Here is an 18,696-nt window from a genome sequence, read left to right on the forward strand (position 1 = left end):
CCAAGGTTTTCGGAAAAATATACTTCAGCTGGGAAAATACCAAATATACCAAACCAGTTCGAGCTAGTGTGGACTCAAACCACGGTACAAATCTTTGATATATATTTAGCGAGATGTCGAACCTTTTTTTTTATTCTTTTTCCCGCCAACAATTTAAAATCGTTTCAAAGTATTGAAGGTCCGGCAGCACTGTTTTTAAGCTTACCAGATATCGCCTGCAAGACAGTTCAATTGGCATTTGCTACTATGAACAAAAATTTATTTAAACAAAATGTTATGCTTCGAACTGATTTACACAAAGGGTTAGCTCCGCAAAGGGAAACCTTCCCGGCAAATTTTAATTTAAGCGCGTCGAATGTTGCCAGCTGGCTGCAAGTCCAAAGTGTGACCGTTGACAGTTTGCTTTTGCGATTCGGTATTTTGGTCATACTGCTGCAGCCGTGACATTACAGAAACAAAACAAAAAAAACAAAAAATTAGAGCCCTTGTAAAGGGGGATAGAAAATAGTGCAAAATCCATAGGGACAGCCAGTTAGGGCAAGGAACGCACAGAATGTTCCATTTCAGCGGCTTCAACATGATGTTTCCCGAGGGACGCAGTTTCCATGCCACCTACAAGTGCTTCTCTGTGTCCATGTTGCCCGGAAACGAGCGATCGGACGTGGAAAAGGGAGGAAAAAGTGAGTACTCTTGAATATTCTCTACTAAAACTTAAGTAACCTATTTGGATTCCCTGGTAAACCCTAGTTATAATGCCTCCATCCGCGTTGGACACACTCACCCGCCTGAATGTGGAGTATCCAATGCTCTTCAAGCTCACCAACGGCAAGAAATCCCGATCCTCCCACGCCGGCGTCCTTGAATTCGTGGCCGACGAGGGCAAATGCTATCTGCCCTACTGGATGATGGACAACCTGCTGCTGGAGGAGGGCGACATCCTCAATATCGAAAGTGTCTCGCTGCCGGTGGCCACGTTCTCCAAGTTCCAGCCGCACAGCACCGACTTCCTGGACATCACCAATCCCAAGGCGGTGCTGGAGAATGCCCTGCGCAACTTTGCCTGCCTCACGAAGGGCGATGTCATAGCCATCAAGTACAACAAGAAGGTCTACGAACTGTGCGTTCTGGAGACGAAGCCCGGCAATGCCGTCAGCATCATTGAGTGTGACATGAATGTGGAGTTCGAGGCACCGGTGGGCTACAAGGATCACTCAGAAACGCAGGCTTCCGGCTCGGGACAGCAGGGCGCGGCGGGAACTGCGGGCGGTGAAGCCTCCGGAGGGGCCAACGCCATTCTCGAGGAGGTGGTTGAGACCTTCAAGGGTTCCGGCGTCCGTTTGGATGGCAAAAAGAAGAAGGAAAGCCAGATGGAGACGCCGGTCCTCAAGAAGGTACTGCCGCGCGGTGTGCCCGACTACGATTTCCAGTTCGGCCTTATCCGTTTCGACCGCAACATTCGCCCCATCAGTGACAGGGTCAACGAAGACGGGGCCGCAGCTGGCAATGCGGATGGCTCAGATGCGGAAAGCTTCCACGGCACCGGATTCTCCATGAAGAAAACCCGCAAATAGCTCTAGCTGTAGTTCTAGTTCTAGTTGTATATTGTGTGACACATAGAAATTAAAGCAAGATCCTTAAAGGGGCAGCGTCAACTTGATGGCCTCCTGTTTGGGTGGCGCCGGTGGCGATATCGTGGTCATGGGCGGCAGGCGGCGTATCTTACGGCCGTGCTTGCCCTCCTTGCGCTTCCACAGACCGGAACGCGGACGATTGCCCATCTCCCGCATCCGCTGGGCACTGCCCACGTGCTCCTTGTTGTGCTCCGGGTTGGAGAGACGACCCACAGTGGCCATGCATGTGCGCTGGAAGGCAAACTCCCGCTTGGAGGGCAGCTGCACCACCACCTTGTCGTCGAATTTGCGCAGGATGGTGCCAAAGGTGCCGGCGGCGTGGATCAAATGGCACATCTGGCCGGGATTCTTCTCCAGACAGTGGATACGGGTGCCCACGGGCAAGGCGCCCAGCGGATAGGCATCACCTTCGTTTGGACGCACTAGTGGAAAAAGAGAAAATTAATTAATAGGGTTAAGCGATTGCCGGATACAACTTTAAAATGAATACAAGTTGCCCTTATTGTTTGTTAACAAATCTCTTGCATCACAGCTTAAGGCGTTTAATTTGTAAACATCTTGTCTTTTATTTAGAAAAAGGTCGAATGTTTACAAAATTTAGATGATTATGAATAAATCGACTGTAACAGACCATGTGAGATTTTTTTAATTTCAATTGGATCAGTTTTAACATGATATTATATATTTTATTTTTGAAAATATATAGGAGAATTGTATCGCGATCGACAAGGTCTTTGAACTTGATCAGTTTTTACTGCGCAAATATAGTGTTTAGGCGCAGTTAATTTCGCAAAAAATAACAAAATTAAGAACATGTTTTAAACCAAATGTCCTTCAATACGATACGAGCTTCCTACTAAATTTATAACGCCTTATGCCGGAGTATATCAATTTTAGCGCTATTTAATATGATATTTTTAGTTAAAATAGTTCAGTAATGGGTGTTAAAAACAAAGTTTAACAAATGCACTTATTAAATTCTTGGTAATAAATTAAAACAAGGCTTTTACAATTTACATTATTTAAAGAAATCTTTTTGATAGGTAAAAGGAAACCAAGACTTTTACTACATATTAGAGTATCATGTATAAGTGAACTCACCCGGAATCCTAGGGATCAGTCGAGAGGTCTTGAGGATATCGCCTGCCTTCATGTTCTCGGTGGCCAGGATGTACTTGAGTTCATCGCCGACGGCCACGAGGGCGACTTTCGCAGTGCGGCAGCCATCACGGAGCACCTCGAGCACCAGCTCCTCCTGGGCTCCCTCCGTGGGACCATCTCGCAACCATTTGACCCAGCGATACTGCTGCTTTATGCCTCCGCCGATGCCCTTGGCCACCAGTCGACCGGAGACGGGATCTCTGCCCGCCAAATGGGTGATCTTCAGTGGCTCCACCGTGTACTCCTCCGGGAAGTGCACAATCCGCCGGAATTGCTGGCCAGCACCGGGTGTTGGTTTCTCGACCACTTTGGTTTTGCCGCGCAGCTGCTGAAGGTTGACCCCTGCTACCGCCATCCTTGGCGGCATTTGCAGGGATAAGGTCGTGTTCAGCAAACGCGTCAGACTTTGCATTTTGCCAGATTTAATTAAGAAATCACACAAAAAGAATTTTCCAAACTGTTACAAAATCGAAATGCGGCTGAAAACAGCTGTTGCGTCGCGTTGCCAGACCTTTGACTGGCCATACCTGGCTTCGGATGACGGCGTTGCCACCACTTCGCTCGAATTGCGCTCTTCTTCTTTCTTCTTCACCGCGCTGAAGCAATAAGAATCGGGAAAACCGCATTAAAATCGCTGAAAAAGTGCACAAATCGGCTTTTAATTATTGCCCAACTACTAGTGTTACGTTTATAGCGAGGGATTTAACAAATTGCATCAGCCAAAGGTTTTTTCCAAGAAGGTACGCAAAAAAATAAAAATAAACAAGGCGAACAAAAAATAATATACACACACAAACAAGCGAAAAACGTGTTGTATGCAAAAAAAAAAACTGAAAAGAAAAACAACAAAAACAGTTCGGGTTTGATAACCAACGGCGAAAATATAAACAGCGAAAGAGAGGCGAGAATTAGTAGTAATAGAAAATCAATAGCAGAGTGAGCTGAAAATCAACCAGCTAAAAGGCATATAAATAAATACTAAGTTTTTATTTTGGAACACGCTCGCAAAACGCACACATACACATACGGTGGCCTTAAGTGTATGTACATATTTTGATGTTAGGTGGGAAAAAAGCGGGCGGCAAGTTTACGCAATCGCCGAGCGAAAACCAAAGAGCAGAAAAGCAGAGCTATACGTTGTGAAAAGTGTGCTTTTTGTGTGTTTACAAAGAGACAAACAAGACATCCGTCGTCTGTATGTATGCGCAGGTGGAGTCGGTTGTCGGTTGCTAGCTGAAAAATCAACGAGCGGCATTTTTTACGCATTTCCAATACGCCAGTTTGTATGTATTTTGGTGTTTTTATTTATTTATTGTGCTTCTCTTTCGCTGCCTTCCATCGTTTTGCCGTTACGAGTGACCCAACACACATGTACACATGCACACACGCATATCTTACTCGCCAATTCTATATGTAGCCGTGTGTTTATTTATATGGTCGTATGTATGGGCGTTTGTTTGCCTTTTGTTGTTCTCGTTAATTTTATTTTGGTTTCGTTTTGCATGTTTATGCATGCAAGCTCGATCGATTGATGGGGAGCCATGTGGGGCCATCCAGTGCGAGAGTTCTCAACCCGTTCGTGTGTGTGTGTGTTCCAGTGTGGCTTTGTGTTGGTGCCAAGTGGAGCCAAAGAAGTAGGAGAGTGGACCAGTGTTGCCAACGTTCTTTTATAACCGCATACAAAAAGTCGCATTATTTGCCCTCCTCCCCGTTTCTCCTCAAAATAACTCAAGATACAGATCGTTCTCCGAAAAGTTTCGGTTGCCATGGGAGTCTCACCTTTTCCCCAAATCCCTGCAAGTAAGTTAAGCTTGGGGCGAATATCATTGCTGGCCATTTGTTGCACAGGTGCACAAAAAAGGGTTTTGCAAGAATACAAATAGTAGTTGAGTGGGTCACACTGAGAAATTATTTTCCTTACTACTTTTTTAAAGATTAACAATAACTCGTTACGAATCGTATAGTGTTTACCTGTTTTAATTTTAAAAGAAAGCAACTATTTTTAAAACAAGCCTATCTATCTAAGCTACAAGTAAAATAGTCTCATCACCCTTTTAGTGTCACATGGACATAACCCCTTTTCAATGCAGCTTTTTTCCGCCTTAAATGATTTGTTTGCTATTTGTGGGTATGTCATCGCCTGTTGGCAACACTGGCCGCAAGCTCAGTTTGGAGAGATGGGGATACCGATACTGATGTGTGTGATGGAGTTGGAGAGAGGAGATTTTTCCATTCCACTCTGCCCGGGAAAGCGAAAGAGAGCGCAAGCGTGAGCCTTTGCAGTTGCCGCTCTCTCGCTTGTTCCCCTATACATATATGTGTGTTTACTCACGTAGTGTCCGCCGCGTAGAAGTAGTAGTTGTGTTATTATTATTATTATTGTTGTTGCTTCAATCGGCGCTTGTTTTTGTTGTCGACCAAGGTATGTACATACATAGGTACGATTGTGTATGTGCGGCTGCGGTAGCAAAACAGAGTAAAGCAAAAACCGAAACAGCAACGATGCGAGTGAGTGTGTATATTTGGAAAATAATTTGTGGCTGACGAAAAGAAGAAACCTTGGGGCCAAAACGAAAAGAGAGCAAAAAGCGCGTGAAAAGCTATGAAAAAAAGGGAAAAATTAATGCACCCAATGTAAAAACAGTGTGCGAATAAAATTAATAAGTTCTTAATGTGCAAAGTCAATAGGTAACATATATAATGCTGAAAAACTAATGTAGATACTCAAAAAAAAAAAAAATATGGTTATATCAGGCAACTTAATTAATCAAGCGTAATGGTTACTGTTTAACTATTAAAGTGTCAATAAAAAGTGCATCGTTTATTAAAAACAAAAAGCTTATCAATGAAAGACTTGATTAATTTAATAGACGTAACCAAAAAAAGAAAGAATGAAGGTTCGAGTAGACATATTAATGAATACAATTTAAGTTCATAAATTTTTGCTGTTTAAACAAGTTAAACATACATATGTTTTAATGTATGTATAAGCACATATTTTCTGAAAACAACAATAAATGTGAATAGTTTCTCTTAATTAGTACGAAGTACATTTGAAAGGTATACCTATTATCAAACATTAATAATATCAATTTGATATTATTCGTTTACATAATTCAACATACAAATGTGCAAAAGCAGAGTTTTGTTAAACCTTTTCAATGACTCTACAAATAAAGGCACTACTTTATCCATTTCGCAGGCCAACAACAACAGTAAGCGAGCATAGGACAAGTGGGATTTACCTTTCAATGGCCGCCACTACAACAACAACAACCACAACACTAGCAACAACCACCGGCAATAGCACCACCACCAACAACAATAACAGCAGCAACAACAACGGCCACAACAGTAGCAACAACAACATTGTAACCGTACACGCCGTACTGAACAACCCACCCACCAACATTGCAGGTGGTGCAGCCGACGCCGCCACCGTTGCGATTGCCAAGGACATGTTGCAGCTGCATCATGGCGCAGCAGCGGCAGCAGCAGCAACAGCAGCGCTGAATAACAACAATAATAGCAACAGCAGCAACAACAATAACAGCAGCAGCGGCGGCAACAGCGCGGGAAGCAACAATAACAACAGCGGCGCCGATCAGCTGACCAACAGCAGCAACAATTCAGCAAACCACCCACCTGCCACTAACAGCACCACCACCTCCTCCTCCTCCGCCAGCAGCGGCAGCACCACCACCCCCTCCGCCAATGCCTTAGCATCATCTTCGCCGCCATATGGAGAGCTACGCTTCAACCAGGAGGTACTGCCCATCACGGACGCCGTGACGGTCATCGGACGCAACTCCTCCACATCGCTGGTCCACTTCAATGTGGCCGAGAACAACCTGGTGTCGCGCAAACATTTCCAGGTGCTCTACGACGTGGAGCTGCGCGCCTTCTTTGTCCAGTGCCTCAGCAAGAATGGCATCTTTGTGGATGATTTCTTGCAGCGCCGCAACGTGGATCCACTTCGTCTGCCGCAACGGTAAGTGGAGCTTGTAAATCGTAAAGGAACGAAATGTGCAATTTTTTTTTTGGTATGTTTTCTATAGACTCTAGAAGTGTAATTATAAAACACTAAACTTAGTTTATCATCGCTTTTATGGGTATGGTTTAGTAAACTTATCTCTTTTTAATAAGTTTTCAACTTAAAAATGCTGAAAGCTTAATAATCAATTTGTAAAAGAATGATTCACAAACTAATACTTAAAAGTGCAGTTGAGTAACAAAAAAATAAAAAGAGCGTGGCCAACACGTTTTCCTTGCTTTAAACCATAAAATTCTATTTGAGGAGTTAAAAAGAGGCGTTAAAAGCAAATATAAATCGTCGTATTGCTATAGTCAAGTGACAAGTCAAAAATGTATTTTAATATGGTTATTTTAAAGTCCATGAACAATTTTACTAAATTGTACTGGGTACTAACAAGATTATCTGTAATCAAATTTTCCCTTTTCATTCGCAGCTGCTACTTCCGCTTTCCCAGTACGGAGATTCGCATCGAGTTCGAGAGTTATGTGCCCGACACTCAATCGGATGCCGCCGCCGGCCACTCGCCATCGTTGGTCGTAAGCGGTGGTGGAGTGGGTGGTGGTGGAGCCCACGTTATTATTACGCCGCCGCCGAGGGACGAGCTTCACCAGCAGCAGATGCATCATCACCAGCAGCAGCAGCAGCAGCTGCAGCAGCACCCGCACCACCAGCCACCGCACCACCAGCCGCTGCAACAGCAGCAGCCAGCGGCGCACCACCCACTCCCGCACACACCACACCACCCGCTCCACCACACAACTCTGCACCAGCAGCAACAGCGCAGCGGCAACATCGTTGTGGCGCCTCCAGCCGGGACAGCTGCCCACCTGATCGCCGCCGGAGACGGACCCGGCATCTATTCTCCGCTCAAGATATCCATACCCAAGAAGGAGCAGAAGAGCCCCTACCTGTCACCAACTGGCAAGTGGAATTTTATCCTATTTGAACATTTAAAGAGTATAGGGCACTCTTAATTTGTCAATAACTTCAAATTAAAAATGAGCAACTTGTTTACATAATTGTCATGGCTAATTTGCACTGTGTAATTCAATTGAGAATAGTTAGCATATGCTTATTAATTTGTTAGTTCTCCAATTTTAATAAGGTTTATTTGATTGTGATCGCAGGTACAATAAGCGCTGCCAACAGTTGTCCGGCTAGTCCACGTCAGGGTTTCATTCAGAACCAGCCCAACAATTACAACAACTACAGTAACAACAATACAGTAAGTTAATAACATTAGACCGTATAGAAGACATACCAATGAGCAATTGCAACCTCTTGCAGCAGGATCTGTTCCAGACGCCCTCCACAGCCAGCTACAATCACAACGAGAAGCCGCCGTACAGCTACGCCCAGCTTATCGTCCAGGCCATATCTGCCGCACCGGACAAGCAGCTAACCCTTTCGGGCATTTATTCGTTTATAGTCAAGCACTACCCGTACTACCGCAAGGAGACAAACAAGGGCTGGCAGAATTCCATACGTCATAATCTCAGTTTAAATAGGTAGCACTTTGACCCCATCCAATCCAATGTCTGCCAAAATCGTTGCTCATTTCTGCGCTTGTTTTTGCAGGTATTTCATCAAGGTGGCCCGCTCTCAGGACGAGCCCGGCAAGGGCTCATTCTGGCGCATTGATCCGGACAGCGGCGCCAAGCTGATCGATCACAGCTACAAGAAGCGTCGCCAGCGGAGCAGCCAGGGCTTCCGTCCGCCATACGGGATGCCCCGCTCGGCGCCCGTCTCGCCCAGTCACATGGGTAAGTTGGGGTCTAAAATCTATTCTTGGTTTTATATTTAATCCATTTTGATTCGCTTCAGATAACTCGCGCGAGAGCTCACCGCTGCAGGACATTGTGCTGCAATCTGCTCCCGGATCGCCGGGAATGTCGCTGGAACAACGCGCAGCTGATGCCGGTAAGAGGCATTCTATGATTTATTGAAATCAATGCCAATCTTGGAGAAGCCAAGGCTTACGCTATTAGAATTAATAATTTACAAAACAATCACTTCGTTAAGAATTTGAGAACACGTATTTAGCCTTTCAAATCCGTACTAAATTGCATTTATGGAAATACAATTATAGTTTTATTTCAAATTTAAACAAGTTAAATTGGTATATGTTTTTGATTACAATTTTGTCTAGATTAAAGAAACTTAGTAAAGTGTAACATACAGCAAAGTCCCAACACAATTTGTAATCTTTCTGGTTGCCTTGTTTTGCAGAAATCATCTACAACTCTCAAAATGCACACCAGCAACAGCAGCACCAACAGCAACAGCAGCAGCAGACGCTGTCAAGCAATTCCAATCAGTACAGGTGAGCAAAGAGTGAACTATTCCATACTGTGGCACACTCTTAACCATTCATTTGGTCCTTCAGCAGCGGCAGTCCGTACTACGTAACCAATCAAAACTCCGGGGTGGCCGTACCACAGGCGCTCGTTGAGGGAAGCGGAGCGAGCGGAGGCGGCGGGGTCGGAGCTCTGATTGCGCTAAAAAGGAATCATGTGATGGGCGGTGGAGCATCGCATTCGCTGCATCAGCAGCAGGCAGTGGCACAACAACAACCACAGCAGCAGCAGCATTCAGAGATTATCTATGAGGAGTTGCCGACCGACTACAGTGGTCACATCGAGGCCAGCGAGGAGGAGTGCGTAACCACTGCCACCGATGCCACCGTGGCCAAGCGACCCAAGTACGTGTCCGAGGTGCTCTGATGCGTGCGGATCCAGAAGCACCGGCAGAGCAAGGGCAAATAGTGGGCCCACGGGTGGAAACGATTAGAAAGCAAAACAAAAAGTATCTCCATCTTGTATATTGAATTTGCCAATCATAAACCTACCTATACCCCAAAAACAAATCAAAACAAAACAAAACATAAACACAAACTCAAACACAACATATGGATAAACAGCGCACGCAAAGCAAAGCAAAGCAAACGAACGCAAAGTGTATAAATTGATATGGAACATTTTACAAATAGCAACTGTGAGATTGTGTTTGCCATGTTGGCCATACAACCGTTCAACGGCGGCAACTACATACATACACACTTATCGAAATTCGAAAACCAAACCGATTCGAAGTTACGACTTAATCCCTTAGATCTGACGAATTCAATATGCTCGATGACGCTACTCTCTAAGTAATATAATAAATTTTAAGTTTAAAGCGAGGTAAAGCAGCAAACAAAGCAAAATTATATAGATATATGCGATTGATTATTGTAATGATTGATGATTATGATGTTTAAGATGTTATAGCTATGTGACCGAAGTGTGCGAGAAGCGTGAGAAAATTTGGGGGAAAATCAAGTAACAAGCAACCAACCACACAAGTAACAAACAAACAAACAAACAGGCGAATGAATAATATTACCTATCTACATACCTTTACCTATATCGATTTAAATATAAAATATATATATATATATATCTATATATATATATAAATATATATACAAAACATTAAAATACAAACAAAAACAAAAATGATGAAAATTAATAAGTAATATCTACAAATTTACGGATACAATAACAATATATAAAGATTGAAATGATAGCACATTATTTCTTATTAATGAAGAAAATCCCATTTAAGTGTTTGGACAAATTGTGTATTAAAAAACAAAAATCAAATGTATATATTGCTGTTTCTATTTATCTATGTTTGAACTATATATTCTTGGGAGAATTTTATAAAGGCTTAAATAGAAATCCATTGGTTGGTTAAAGTTGAGTTTTATTTTGTGTAAATACATACATAGTTTAAGCAAGTTTATTTACAAACGATTACAGTCTTGTGTAGAAGTTTTAAACAAAAATGGATTAGCTTGCACAGCTTTCGAATCAATGGCAACACATTTAAAGCTAAGTTTTGCCTGTTTTTCTCATATTTAGATCAGTTAAATACTCCTCCTAGTTGCTATCTTATACATAAAGTTGAACTTGTCCTCAAATGTCATCATTTTGGATTTTCCAGGCCCCTCGAAGAACTCGTTGGCTGTCATTTTTGTGTACTCGATAAGACCCAAAATGTTCTTCACATATTCGCTGTTGATTTTCTTTGCCCTGGGATCAAAGGGTATAGCGTTACGTTCGGTGGAGTTCAATTTCTCAACCTTGAAGGGATTTGGGTTGGCATAGTCATCCGCTGTTTTCTCACTTGGATTGGAAGGTCCAAACTTAAATACTGACGTGACGGCGGGTTTTGTTTCGCTTTGATTGGAGAATCCGTGGAACTCCCACTTGTTGAGATCGCTCAGGTTGAGCACAAACCCATATACCCCGACATACTTCTGCACCATGTCATAACGCACTCTCTCAGTCACCGATCCCCTGATGACCATCAAAAACTCTCTAAACACATCTGAGCCAAGTTCATAAATTTCTTCGGGAATCGATGACATTGAAATCTTTTTTTTCAAAAACAGCACAATCACTTCGATGAGATTCCTGTCATGTACGTGATGCGCATGCTCAAAGTATAGTAGCAAATCCGGGTACGACATCTGGGGAAACCTTATCCTGAAGATCTCGTCACAGGCAATTTTAAGTGGTTCTACCATCCACATGTTGGCGCACTCCTTCAGCTTGATGATATCCGAGTTGCTGTAACTATTGAGCGTGTCCTTGTCGTAGGCGTATACATAGAGCCGAAACTTTTCGAAAATTTCCGGCGTGACATCAGTTAGGTTTAACTCCCTTTTTTTCGCCTCTGCAAAACCAGGCTGGAATGCGCGCTTAAAGAACTCCGAAGCCACGCCCAATATCACCTTAATAATGTTAATATTTAAACACATATGTATAATATATGTACATATCAACCAGTATGAATAACCTACCCTATGGCATCCGAATTTCCGCGCACCAACAATTATCCAGCAGTCGGCGAAATCATCCTCCTCCGTAAGTTTCTTATAAGAACAGGCCAGCCTTTGTAGATAAATGAATCTATGAGTAAGTATTGTTTTTGGCTAATAAATGTATACTTACCAATTCTCCATAGTTGTAGTTTTAGTCTCTTATCGACTTCGATTAAGGAATATGCGCAGCTTTTTGTGGCTTAAATCTCCAGCAGGATTAAATTGGTGTTTGATTGGAGTTTTTCTTTTTCTAAGTCAAGCCAACTGACTGAATGTAAGCTTTACACAAATGAAACATCAATTTTTTCTGGGGCCTTTCCCTTTATTTAAACAAAGCCAGCAAGAAGAGTCGGCATTTACTTGAATAAATTAGAAGCTTCAAAAATGATCCAGTGGTTCGCCAAACAGCTGACAGAGTTGAATCTTATAAGGGGTATCTACCCCAGCCAATTTGTTGGTCCTATTTTATTGTAGCCCTAATATTTATATGTTTTGTGTTTTAAATAAGTGCTAGTGGTATAACGAAAACAACTACACTTTATTAATCAGCAAATTTTTAACTTTATTAAAACAAGAACAAAGCTGATATATCTAGAAACAAAAACAAAATTCCCAACATTTTCTTAAATCTAATTATTACCATTTAAATTATCTTAACGAACCTATGTTCCACATATAAACATATAGTGAAGTAAATAAATGTAGGCACTAAGATTTTTGACTATATTATACAAAATTAATTAATTATATTACAAAAATAGAATTGGACTAATACACGACAAAAGTTTTTTGTACCTGAAGAAGTACATTTTTTTTATCTGGTAAAACTGATAAATATAATACTGATAGATGCCGCTATTGCGCTAACCAATTTTAAAATAATAAAAATACAACTTGTCAATAATCGGGACAAATGTAGGTGGTGCAATCTGCTGGAAAATTTTAAATAATAATTTTAAATAACAATCAGTCATGCGTGATCTATATAATGGAATTGTGTTTTATGCTTACACCTTCTCCACCAATACCAGATTTTAACCTCGTATAAACACAGGTAACAGAGAATGATCAGATTTTTATGGAGCTGGTAGAGAACTGAAATTTGACTTAGCAATGACTCAAACCGGAACAGACCAACTGGTATTTTCAACCTGCCCTGCCACGGTCACTCTATTCGAGATACCTGGAAAGTTTGCAAGTTTTTTCGTTTTGATAAACTATCAATTGTTAAAATGGTGGTCAAAGCTGTCTGCGTAATTAATGGCGATGCCAAGGGCACTGTTTTCTTTGAACAACAGGTGAGAATTTACGATTTTGCGATGTTCCTCGCTAGCAAATGACAGAAACATCAGCGAACAAAAGAAGTTCTAAAGGTCAAATTGCCGGCTTACCCCGCGCACTCTTCTAATTTCGATTTGCTGCTTGAAACACTTTCGAGCATTTCAATTAGGTCCGCTTGCGAAATATTGCCTAGTCACCTAACAAATGCACAATTATATAAGCTCAACAACGATGCGCACATGTGTGCGCTCAAGAACTTACAGCTGGGGTCAAGATAATAGCACTGAAGAACATGATTTTCTGCCCAAAATATTCGTTCACATTTCCAATAGTAGTTACCATTATAATCATTTCATATGGTTATTGATTTCTTTCTTAAAAAAATTTGGAACCTTGAAGGAATACATAAAATAATATATGTAGATCCCAAAGTTGCAAATATCTACATTTGTTTTATCAAAAATGAGATCAGTGCATATTCAAGGGCTTTAAGATAATGAACACAAAATAAAAGCTGATTACAGGTTATGTGCAAGAGTTCCAGGCGCAAATACTTTGTATAGAAAAGATAACACAATAAGTATTTTGCTGTACAATATATTTTGAGCTACCTTAACCTACCAACATATATTGTAATGCCTCTTACTATAACAATTTTTTAAATTCCTAAAATTTTTAATTTTCTTAATGAACTGAAAAGAACATTTATAGATACAAGCCACGGAAACTACTATTAAAAGTGCCTTTTTCGATTGCATGTAAAACTAGTTTTATAATGATCTAAAAGAAAATTCCAGAAGAAAAACATTAGTATTAAAATAACTGCTCAAATGGTTATTAAGCATAATTACCAGTAAATTAAAATCAAATGTCATGATTAAAAACAACTTCTGCGTTATCAAAACGCTTACTTTATCTTTCCATTCCTTTTTTTTCCCTCCCACAGAGCAGCGACACGCCCGTGAAGGTCACCGGCGAGGTGTGCGGCCTGGCCAAGGGTCTGCACGGATTCCATGTGCACGAGTTCGGGGACAACACCAACGGCTGCATGTCATCGGGGCCGCATTTCAATCCCTACGGCAAGGAGCATGGCGCCCCCGCCGACGAGGACCGCCACCTGGGCGATCTGGGCAACATTGAGGCCACTGGCGACTGCCCCACGAAGGTCAACATCTCCGACTCGAGGATCACGCTGTTCGGCGCCGACAGCATCATCGGACGCACCGTGGTGGTCCACGCCGATGCCGATGATCTCGGCAAGGGTGGCCACGAGCTGAGCAAGTCCACGGGCAACGCCGGTGCTCGCATTGGATGCGGCGTCATTGGCATTGCCAAGATCTAACTGATAATCTATTCCGAAGTCGGCCCTTGTGCTGAACTACTCTATTTAGCACTACCTACTGGAGATATGCAAAAGATACGATATACTTCTACATATACATAGCCTGTGGTCTGTTAGTTTAATACGCAACCTTAAAGGTTCAATAAATTGGTGTTTTTAAATTGACCTATACCCGAATAGAAATGTGTTTTGTATTACGAATTTAAGTTTATTCGTTTTCTTAAACCCAAAGTGCAATCTAGCTAGGGAAATTCGATGTATAAATGCATTTATAAACCATTTAAATCGGCAAAAACCAAAGCTTAAGCCAATGCTTTAGTCTTCACTGTCGCGAAGAACAAGAAAATCACGATGAGGTACTCATTTTTTAAAGGCATTCATATCTATTTTAGATTATCTTTAGTTTATTTTGGTTACTTCCAGGGGCAGCCTAGTTAAAAATCGTGATTACACACTTTATAAACAATGAGAAAAGTTGTATTATTTACAAAACATGATGAAGGCCAATCAAATCGCCAGATGAGTAGAAAACAATATTAATTGAATAAGCTACAATACAAATGGACTACAAGGAACAGATTCGTACTACTTATGTGGATTCCAGGTGTGTAATTAAATGGCCTTAGGTCTTGTTGAAATATGACTGGTAGACAATGCCCAACGAAGAAGTGGCGAAAAGCGTGAAGTAACTCCACCAGGTGGCAAAACCCAGAAAGCCCTTGTACACCTCCGTGGAGAAGACCTGAAAACATCTTGGGTTAATGGCGGCTCCGAATGGCAGAAGATAAGTTCTTACATTCTTAAGGCTGCTGAATGAAGCCTGCAGCGATTGCGCCGACTCCAGGATGTTGAATTCGCCATCTCCTTGGGAAACGACACTGCTGCCACCAATAGGCTCCACTTCGCTGGCCGCGCACTCGTGCTGCAGGACGACGCTGTCCTGGAAAATGCCCGACCAACTGAAGCCGCCCAAGCTCTTGTACATTAGCGTGAGATAAAGGCATAGAATCAGCGGGGCAGCAAATTGCAGGGTCACAACGCACAGATAATAGAAAATCGACGAGATCTGTCAATATGAAAACACAATGAGTTTACTCCAATTTGAGTTTCATACAAGAGTGCTGTTTCACCTTCTGTTTGAACTCCACATTGGTGATGCGGCCGGCCTCTTTGCGCAGATCCAGGATCTTGTCGTGGGCCAGATTCAGGTACGATTGCAGATATATGGGCATCAGGGCAAAGCGCACCACCACCACAAGGATCACCAGCAGCAGGCGAAGGGTTTCGAAGACGTGTGGCTTCAGTCTGCAGCAAATGAAAAGAAAACTCGCAGTTATAAGCACTAAATTGGCAAGAGAGGGAGACTAGTGCTTACAGTGGCTGTTGCATTCCCTGGAAGACGCGCACCGTCAGGTAGTCCCGGCTAATGGGTCGTATCCACAGAATGACTAGGATGAAGGGCAGAACAAAGCTCAGGTTGAGCAGCACTTGCAGGAGCCGATTGCCACGGCAATACTTCAGTGAGTCCCAGTGCATCTTGGCCATTCGTAACCCGGGAAAGGTGAACAGCGAGCCGAGCACGCCACAACCCATGGCCAGAAAGAACTTGACCACTATCTTGGAGGCGGGGCCGCTACAAAAAACAGAGGAAAAAGTTAGTGATAATCAGTGATTGCTATCTAGTTTCAAAACTCACGACGATGGCAGGCCCTGCTCGGTGAGGAACTTTGACGCGCTGGCATTGAAGCTGGCATAGGCATCCTCCAGACCGGTCTCCAGGATGCGCTCGTCCACGATCAGCACGACCATGGCCACCAGCAGGTAGACCAGGCAGGCCACAATCACCATCGATCGCTCGCCGATGGACTCCTCACTCTGGAAGTAGAGCACCGTCAGCGAGGAGAGTAGCTTCAGGGCAAAGAAGATGACCAGCAGGCACCACACCATGCTCAGGTTGATCTCCTGGCGCAGCGGATAGAAGAAATGGAACAGCTGTGGAGGATAAAAACATAAGTAGAAGCATTATTAAATAGTTTCGTTTCTTGAAATTTCAACTATGTAAAGTTTAGAGCTATTGAAAACTAAGTAGAAAATCATGTGCACATTCAATATTCTTATTGATCAAGAAATGGGTGAACCATATGAAGGAAAACAATAAAAATCCCAGTCAAACAATGTCAAGGAACAACAGTATTTTGAAGAGTTAATTGGGGAATCCCTATTTTGCCCACCTCTGAGACCACGTAGACGATGCCCGTGTAGACGCTAAAGTCCAGCAACCACTGGTACTCCGTAAAGTAGCGCAGGTGGACCACATCCCGCTCCAGGACCGGTGACGTGAGTAGCTCCACCTCAATGCTGCGCGGTATGTGAAACTGTGCGCCCGCTGCACTTGCTCCGCCTCCCGATCCCGAGCCATTTGCATGCTTATTCCGGCCACCTTTCGGGGGCTTCTCCTTGGGAACTCCGCCGCGGGAGCGCAGCTCGTCGTCCGTGGGATGCAGGTATCGATGCAGGCCAGTGCGGCACAAGATCCACTTGGCGAAGGAGTAGTGCGGACTCAGCTTCTGGATGACACTGACCATCACCAGGGTGATGACCAATTGGGCGCCCAGCACAGCCTGCAATTGGTTAAGGTAGAACTGTTAGTTGGGCAGCACATGTCGTTGTGGCTATTTTTGGGCCACTGCGCTCCAATCTATTTTTGGTCTATTATTACGACGGACTCCTCATTTTTCCGGGCAAGCCGGTTCGATTGACCAGTTTTTCCACTTCACAGTCATCTCCACTCATCTTACCATCGCTTCCTATTGCCTTGGACCCTTGAAAGTTTCTGAAGTTGTAGCTTGTGCTAATTCCAGCGCTAATTAATTCATCATTGTTAATTAAAAGCGGAAATCTCTAACAACGTTCGTCAAAATTTTCTTTTGTGCGGGCAGTGTGACCGTTTGCTTTGTTCCCAAAAGACGGCAAAGAAAAGTATCGAGTACTTTTGCATAAAGAATTGGCGCCAATTGGAATTTCAAAATGGTTTGAACTTTATGCTTTTTAATAAATCTAATTTATTTATTAACAAATATTAAATACCACAACGCCAAAAGCTAAATGTTTGTCTTAATATCTTGGTCAAATTGCCGTATAATTGTGAATTTTATGATTTTAAATTGAAATTAATAAATATAGACATATAAAGCTTAAAGCCTTACCAACCTCCCTTTGTTTCTAATTTCTTATTATAAATTGTAAAGTCAGTTCTAAATTCTTGTAAAAACAAGGTCAATACAAAAATCGGAAACATGTCAAAAGTGAATAAGCCGTACTTTACCAAAGTCTGGGATCTTGGCAAGTGGGATTCGCGGGACATAAAGCACTATGGCTCAATAAAGCGCATTCAAAAACAGCTTCGAATTGGAAACTGGGAATATCTCTGTCAACATCCTGAGGTGGCTTTATTTTACTAAAATAGTTTAATGTTATTTACTTTCGGATCTATATATTCCAGATACGTGCCATAATTCGGGTAATTCTGCACCAGGCACTCAATGGCAAACCAAAACCAGAAAATCTGCGAAAGTTTGTGGCGGAACTATTCAACTGCAATCGAAACCCTTTGCTAGTGCCTATGGTAAGGTTTTCCCTATTATGCCATATAGTGTTTGATCAAGTATTATTTAACTTTGTTTGATAAAAGAAGATATCTACTTTACTAAAAACAAACTTCTTGTATTGTTGTTTATTGGATGTATATATTTTTTTTTAAATTAAGCTACATCTGTTTCATTTACAGTGGGCAGAACCAATTTTACGAACATTTTGTACGAAATTTCAGTGCCCAATTAAATCATTCAATTCCACCTACATATATCCCCAGATAAACACCCATCTCAAGTACGTTAAGGACCAGCTGAGCCGAGGTCGCTGGAGCCAGTTCGATGCTGAGATGCTGTTCATGGAGAGTCCTTCGACGCACTCGCTCCTTTCAACAACCTCCGAGGACATCAATGTGCATCCCGTGCTCACCTATGCCCTTGTCTTCAAAAAACCCGACGAGTGTGGCATCGACAAGCCGCCATTCTAGAACTTCCGTTCTAGACAAGTGAACATAACTCTTTCTAACTCAGCAAATTATTTTTGAAGTGGTTTCGTTTTAAAAAAGAGAAGGTTCAAAATTAAATTGAGAAAGATTTGTAAGGATTATTTAAAAAAAAAAGCTATGACCGGCATGTCAATAGCTGAATTCAGTAAAAAAAAAATTCTTCCATTAAAATAATTAATTTTAAAATGGTTGGTATTTATTTAAAGTGTATTATTTGTTTCTTAACTTTATTTTTTCAGAATTAAAATTAAAGCAAGAAAAAGCTTTTATATTTGCCTA

General features: G+C 42.3%; 7 protein-coding genes and 1 long non-coding RNA gene across 12 annotated transcripts; 4 read left to right on the forward strand and 4 right to left on the reverse strand.

Annotated features, from left to right (window-relative positions):
* Positions 1-419: 419 nt before the first annotated feature.
* Positions 420-1,652, forward strand: LOC108150255 (ubiquitin fusion degradation protein 1 homolog). Its single transcript, XM_017278325.2, has 2 exons — positions 420-680; positions 748-1,652. Exons 1-2 carry the CDS (start codon positions 554-556, stop codon positions 1,569-1,571), a joined length of 951 nt encoding a protein of 316 aa, XP_017133814.1. The 5' UTR covers positions 420-553; the 3' UTR covers positions 1,572-1,652.
* Positions 1,584-3,306, reverse strand: LOC108150256 (39S ribosomal protein L2, mitochondrial). Its single transcript, XM_017278326.2, has 2 exons — positions 2,733-3,306; positions 1,584-2,053 (listed from the first exon to the last, which is right to left on the reverse strand). Exons 1-2 carry the CDS (start codon positions 3,202-3,204, stop codon positions 1,635-1,637), a joined length of 891 nt encoding a protein of 296 aa, XP_017133815.1. The 5' UTR covers positions 3,205-3,306; the 3' UTR covers positions 1,584-1,634.
* Positions 3,307-3,374: 68 nt separating this feature from the next.
* On the forward strand, positions 3,375-10,476 carry LOC108150254 (probable serine/threonine-protein kinase tsuA). 5 transcript variants are annotated; one of them, XM_017278323.2, is made up of 9 exons: positions 3,375-3,532; positions 5,995-6,783; positions 7,262-7,749; positions 7,956-8,053; positions 8,116-8,336; positions 8,407-8,591; positions 8,653-8,748; positions 9,058-9,151; positions 9,215-10,476. In XM_017278323.2, exons 2-9 carry the CDS (start codon positions 6,044-6,046, stop codon positions 9,549-9,551), a joined length of 2,259 nt encoding a protein of 752 aa, XP_017133812.1. In that variant the 5' UTR covers positions 3,375-3,532; positions 5,995-6,043; the 3' UTR covers positions 9,552-10,476. The 5 variants fall into 5 exon arrangements, with proteins under 5 accessions (XP_017133812.1, XP_017133813.1, XP_017133811.1 ...); XM_017278324.2 differs by lacking the exon at positions 3,375-3,532 and adding an exon at positions 3,942-4,075; XM_017278322.2 differs by lacking the exon at positions 3,375-3,532 and adding an exon at positions 5,367-5,480.
* An 82-nt stretch (positions 10,477-10,558) lies between these two features.
* LOC108150126 (kelch-like protein 41b) lies at positions 10,559-12,073 on the reverse strand. The gene is made up of 3 exons (XM_017278092.2): positions 11,829-12,073; positions 11,678-11,768; positions 10,559-11,608 (listed from the first exon to the last, which is right to left on the reverse strand). Exons 1-3 carry the CDS (start codon positions 11,837-11,839, stop codon positions 10,739-10,741), a joined length of 972 nt encoding a protein of 323 aa, XP_017133581.2. The 5' UTR covers positions 11,840-12,073; the 3' UTR covers positions 10,559-10,738.
* Positions 12,074-12,852: 779 nt separating this feature from the next.
* Positions 12,853-14,498, forward strand: LOC108150317 (superoxide dismutase [Cu-Zn]). The gene is made up of 2 exons (XM_017278432.2): positions 12,853-12,996; positions 13,926-14,498. Exons 1-2 carry the CDS (start codon positions 12,931-12,933, stop codon positions 14,319-14,321), a joined length of 462 nt encoding a protein of 153 aa, XP_017133921.1. The 5' UTR covers positions 12,853-12,930; the 3' UTR covers positions 14,322-14,498.
* On the reverse strand, positions 13,563-13,934 carry LOC108150318. The gene is made up of 2 exons (XR_001774667.2): positions 13,831-13,934; positions 13,563-13,759 (listed from the first exon to the last, which is right to left on the reverse strand). It is a non-coding gene; the product is annotated as an uncharacterized LOC108150318 (long non-coding RNA).
* Positions 14,499-14,703: 205 nt separating the features above from the next.
* On the reverse strand, positions 14,704-17,267 carry LOC108150316 (transmembrane protein 161B). Its single transcript, XM_017278431.2, has 7 exons — positions 17,120-17,267; positions 16,553-16,942; positions 16,018-16,313; positions 15,697-15,954; positions 15,452-15,626; positions 15,118-15,387; positions 14,704-15,063 (listed from the first exon to the last, which is right to left on the reverse strand). Exons 1-7 carry the CDS (start codon positions 17,120-17,122, stop codon positions 14,944-14,946), a joined length of 1,512 nt encoding a protein of 503 aa, XP_017133920.1. The 5' UTR covers positions 17,123-17,267; the 3' UTR covers positions 14,704-14,943.
* A 280-nt stretch (positions 17,268-17,547) lies between these two features.
* LOC108150172 lies at positions 17,548-18,616 on the forward strand. The gene is made up of 3 exons (XM_017278143.2): positions 17,548-17,764; positions 17,824-17,946; positions 18,193-18,616. Exons 1-3 carry the CDS (start codon positions 17,618-17,620, stop codon positions 18,397-18,399), a joined length of 477 nt encoding a protein of 158 aa, XP_017133632.1. The 5' UTR covers positions 17,548-17,617; the 3' UTR covers positions 18,400-18,616.
* The last annotated feature ends 80 nt before the right edge of the window (positions 18,617-18,696 follow it).

This window comes from Drosophila elegans, unplaced genomic scaffold (assembly GCF_018152505.1).
Source record: "Drosophila elegans isolate 14027-0461.03 unplaced genomic scaffold, ASM1815250v1 contig_208, whole genome shotgun sequence".
In the NCBI taxonomy this organism is placed as follows: Eukaryota; Metazoa; Arthropoda; class Insecta; order Diptera; family Drosophilidae; genus Drosophila; species Drosophila elegans.